Consider the following 5,481-nt stretch of genomic DNA (forward strand, 5'->3'; position numbering starts at 1 on the left):
TCATGGATTGATATTCACGATGCCTATCTCGGAGATTAAGTCTAGATTCTTGATCTTTGTCGCAATGCTTTTGGTTGTCACCATCTTTAACTCCTTCAGACGGTTCTTCGGCCCAATCGTTTTCGAGAGGGTATCCAGATATGGACAATCATGGATTTCTAATTTCTGGAGCCCAAACATTGCATATTTAGGACATTGTACATTTCTCAGATTCCACAACTCTTCAATGCACAGGGCTTTGAGACTGACGAAGCCATCGTGCAAGATCACCATTTCTTGACCAGTGTATGCGTTCCGCAACTTGAGGTATTTTAGCTTGGGTAACTTCCCAAGTAGAGGCATGGGATCTTCATCAAGACAGCTATCAATCAACGTCAATGATTCAATTTTTCGAGGGAGATTACTTGGTAACCTGGAAAGGAGTCCATCCAATTTGAGTGTACGAACACTGCGCAGAATACCAAGCTCATCCAAACAAGGCATGCTTCTGAAACGATACCCTCTTAAGATTAGGTGTTTAAGACTCTCCAACACAGCCAATGCCACAAAGAGCTTGCTTACATCTGAGTTTCCGTCCAATTCTTCTATCCCCAATTTCTCAAGAAACCTCAACATTTTTAAGTCCGAGAGCTCATATGTCAAATTATCAACCGAGACGTAGGTTAAGGTCTTCAAATTCTGTAGCGCGGCTATCTTGGAAGGCTTCCGGCAAATCACATTAGACAAGTAGAGGTGGCGAAGGCTACAAATTTCCCATATAATATCTGGCACCTCCACCATAAAGTTTTGAGCTATGTCAAGAACCTCAAGCTTTTCCAAGCACCCCAGCGAGTCAGGGAGCTCTTGTAAGTAATTGTTTCTCAATCCCAAGTATCTTAATTCCATCAATGTGCCGATAGTTTCCGGTAAAGTCTTCAACCCAAAATCTTCCAAGTCAAGTATCTTAAGCTGTTCAAAGCTCTTCCAATAAGATGAATTAGTGTCAAAGTAACCACCTCCATGGAAGAAGAGAGAAATAAGAAGTTTATCTTTATCCGTGGAGTAGTTGAACTTGTCTCTGCTACAAATGATAACACGATGATGACGAGGACTCTCAGAAGGTCGATTATTTCCATTGTTCCTTTGGATCTCAAAACTAAGTTTCTCCTCAGCCTTTTGGATGGATAGCATATGTAGCAGAGTATTCATGCTATACTCCGTGCTCTTGTCCTTGACTGCAATAAAAGATTCATTGACTAAACCATCTAAATATGGTTTACATTCATCTTCTGAATCCACTACTCCTCCTACAACCCAAATCTGTGTCAACTTTTCTGCCCTCAAAGTTGTATTTTCCTTGAAGAAGGCCATAGACAAGAAACATGAATCCAGTTTGGGATCCAATTTATTGTAAAATGGTTCCAATAACTTCAATGTTGAACCAAAATCAACTGATTCAAGAAGTTGTTCCCATTCACCCCGTCTTGAGAGTTTCTTTTCCACTAACTGCTTTCCCACCTCTTTTATAGCTAACGGCAGACCGCCACATTTTCTCAACATTTGTTTTCCCATACGCTCAAACTTCATTGGGAATTTGTGTTCGCCCATCAATTTGTTGCCATGGTTTATTGTTTTCAAAAACAATTGCCAGCTCTTCTTAGAATCCAAAGTTTTCATCTCATGAACATCAAAAACAGGCATCTCCATATGCGTTGTGTGACTTGTGAGCAGCACTCTACTTCTCTCTTATGCTTACATAAGAACAATACAAAAAGGATCTATCAGTCAATAATATTTCTTTTAAAATCATAAGCATAAAGATATATGAGCATAAAAACAACCTCGTGGAAGTGATTGAAAGAAATGCTTCAAGGGCATTTGTTTGGGCAGGTCGTCGAGGACTATAAAATATCGCTTTCCTTGCAGGTGTTGGCGAAGCATATCTCGGAGGCTTCGGTTGTTCATATTCTCCAATAATGAAGGCGTATGGAGATTTTGAGGATCTACCTGTTGTATAAGTTTGATAAGTAGCTCTTTAATAGTGAAGTGAGTAGATCTAGATACCCAAGCACGGGGCTCGAATCGCTCAACAACGGTTGGATGGTTGTATATCTGTCTCGCAAGAGTTGTCTTTCCAATACCAGACATCCCTTTGATAAGAACAATCCTCTGGTATTCTTTCCCACCAACAATCCTTGTGCGAAGCAGCATTTCCACATCTTCCTCCAACCCCACCACATATTTATCATCTTCAACATTCTCTGATGATCTCATATCTGCCCCATCTTCTCCTAGTTTAAGCATCTGCTTTTTGATCTCTCCCATCCAACTATGGTATGTATCATAGGTTTTGCCTTGTTTGATATAGTAGACAGCTTCGTTAGCCACGTCGACAAGGTCACATACCCAAAAATTTAGCCTTCTTCCATCTTCCAATTTCTTATCCCTCACAATATCCAGAATTTCTCTCATCTCTTTAATAACCCTTTCCATCTCCTTATTTGTTTCATCCTCTCGATAAAAAACGTCCAGCTTCTGTATCACCCATACGAGGAGGGCCTCCGACATGTTTGTGCTAGCTTGGACTAAACTGCACTATAGCTTCTGTACTATACAATATTGATTACATTTAATACTTCAGTGTACTCACGTAGTTAATAATCATATCTATGTATCTATATATACTATAAGGGTGTGTTTGCTTTTTATCCCTCTAAATAGAGGGATAACAATGGAAGGATAATATTATTCCTCCTTGAAGTGAAAATAAGGAAGAAAAAATGGTGAACTTGTGTAAAATGTGGGATTAGAAAGGAGACATTTAAAGGCATAAATTTTTGTTATCCCTCCTTTTGCCATCCATCTAAGTGAATGCACCCTAAAAATACAATTTTTCAACAATTTATTTTCCACCACATGGATGGCAATTTTGCAATCATAGATATTAATTCAATGCAATATTTTAGAATGTAAAGAGAGAAGTTTTCAAATGCTCAAATGGCCAAACACAAATTTTTGAATAATTTGAAAAAATTCCGTTGGTTGGTAAAACGTTTCCCTCCAATTATTAAGTTGGAGAGATTCGAATTACCACAAAAGAAATAGTGGGGAAGGATTATTGATCCTTCAGAAAAACCGAAACAGAACAATTCAACACAGCACAAATTAATAGAAGAATTCAGCTCAAGTCTATTTTCTTGGCAAAATAAAAATGATAGAAAGAAATGGGCCATGCTGCTTGTAGAGGAGCTTATAAGTAATCGCGCAATCACACTGTCATAGACTCATATTCTTCTTCTAAATTATCTTATGAGATTTTGAATTGATACAACTAATTTTGATTCCATTTTGACAATAGCAAATAAGCCAGCATTGTAATTTGTATTCGACAAGAAAAGGAATAGATGTATTGGATTGAGTACTAAACCAGATTTAAGATAACAAACCTGGGCTGCTGGCGACGGAAGGAGGTGGTGGCGCCGAGCGAGCAGCGGCTGGGCAAGCAGTGAAGGAGCGGTGGCGAGCAACAGCTGGGGGGCGGCGCGGCGGAATCCGGCGGTGTATACTGTAAATAGTGAATTTAATTAGGGATTTTGAATGTTAGAAAGTTGTGATTAATTATATTGAACGTCCAGTTGAAGAAGCCAAATAATGTGAATATGTAACAACCAGTAATAAAATATAAGAAGCCAGCTGCATGATTAATGATGAGGGTCAACTTCCACTTTCACCGCACATGCATTCTGCTTGTAATTATTATTCTTTAATTAAAATTTAACAGTCCATAACATGATGAGGGAACAGGAAATGGACGGCTAGAGCAGGGAAGAGTGACGCCGGTGGAGATTGGTGGTGGAAGCAAGAAAATGTGGGCCGATTATCGGATTCCGGCAGGGTAAAGGACTACGTAATGGAGTGGATCAGGTCTCAAAGCTCCATTGATGAAGAAGCCAAAACAGAGCCAAAGAAGCAGGGAAAGAAGCTCGCGTAAATGTGTTAGGTGGAACCCACATTCAAAATAATAAAAAAAATTATATAACTAACCAGGGGCGGATCCAGGATTTGTAGATAGGGGGGCTGAACTTGTTGAAATCTGAAACTTGAAGATATTGCACGGGGCCCCCGAGCCAATTTTTTTTAGACAGGCTGTACAGTTCGTTTGGTGTCTAAGTAGAATTTTAATGACTTTAGAATTAAAAATAATCACATAATATAATATATTGCTTTGCTCAGGAGAGAGGGACGCCTAGCTATTAGTTATGTCTTTTGAATTTTTTCTACTATGCGTCTACTCTTTGACAAGAAGTTTGAGTGTTCTTATGTTTTCTTTAGATAGTTGGGCCGGGCTATGGGTGATGTATGGGTTGGGCTTGGTATTATATATCCAATATATATAGAAAAAAAATTGGGCTTTGCACTGGGCTGGAGCCCAGTGCAGCCATACTGTACCTCCGCCCCTGTAACTAACTGTCATTTAATGGCGTTTGAAGGGATGGGTTAATTGCCCCGATTTTGTGACATTGGGGACTTATTTGATCCAATGTCGAGTATGGAGAGTATACGCTCTAGGGGTGTCTATATTAGGGGCGTATCTGCACCTTAACCCTTAAGGGCGCGTTTGATATAATGTAATGGTTATGGCCAGATAATTTTCTTATGGATACCTTTCGTAGATTTGTGGATATTATTAATCATGTTTTTGTGTTTGATAGGTTTAACAAATAAACTAGTCACAATATATTGGTGTTTGATATCCAATTACGTGCCTTAGATAAATAATAAGAAAGACACAAAAGCCCCTTCTGTAAATGACATTGGACCAGCGGCGTATCCTTGGCTTTTATACACACGATTTTTTCATAAACTTTTTTTCATCATATCAGAAATTTTTTAGAGCCAAAGATCCAGCTCCCATTCACAGCAGAACAAGCGGACTGCCTGGGTACCATGCACCAGCAGCCGCACTCCATGTGTTCGAAGAAAAGCATCAACCAAACTATATCACATACGCAAATAAGCAAACACTTGGAGTGCACAGCAGCCCCAAACAAACCACACCAGAAATTTACAGACGAACTGCATTCGGTACTTATAACTAAACCCAAAAACACCTTAAGAAGAAATATAACTCAGTAAATCTAGCCATAGATTAATGGTCGATGAAAAAAACTAAGATATGAAATCGCGAAAGAAGTTCCCAGACCCAGTTCAAAAATCAACCATTTCTAATCAAGCTTTGGGCAAACCCACACCACAATCGACGAAATTATGTACAAATGCAATGATTTTGATCGATGGAAAATCTGGGTCGAAGGAGATATCCCTTACCAGAGCAAAATAATTTTATTCGCAAAGCTTCGATTGCGTCGATAGAGAAGACGAGAGAGAGAGAGAGAGGTGCGACGCCCTAATTATTTTCGAGAAATTAATGTTGTGTTGGAGGGCAATTGAGACAAATGAATTCTTTTCTTTACTGCTGGCAACGGAATCGGAGGGGGGGAG

General features: G+C 39.3%; 1 protein-coding gene across 1 annotated transcript; it reads right to left on the reverse strand.

Annotated features, from left to right (window-relative positions):
• On the reverse strand, positions 1-1,686 carry LOC131018280 (disease resistance RPP8-like protein 3). The gene has a single exon (XM_057947005.1). It carries the CDS (start codon positions 1,684-1,686, stop codon positions 1-3), a length of 1,686 nt encoding a protein of 561 aa, XP_057802988.1.
• Between the last annotated feature and the right edge of the window lie 3,795 nt (positions 1,687-5,481).

This window comes from Salvia miltiorrhiza, chromosome 3, assembly GCF_028751815.1.
Source record: "Salvia miltiorrhiza cultivar Shanhuang (shh) chromosome 3, IMPLAD_Smil_shh, whole genome shotgun sequence".
Classification (NCBI taxonomy): domain Eukaryota; kingdom Viridiplantae; phylum Streptophyta; class Magnoliopsida; order Lamiales; family Lamiaceae; genus Salvia; species Salvia miltiorrhiza.

Bases quoted from the DNA above. Each gene is read 5' to 3' on its own strand.
- LOC131018280 (XM_057947005.1), bottom strand. From the start codon at position 1,686: ATGGAGATGCCTGTTTTTGATGTTCATGAGATGAAAACTTTGGATTCT.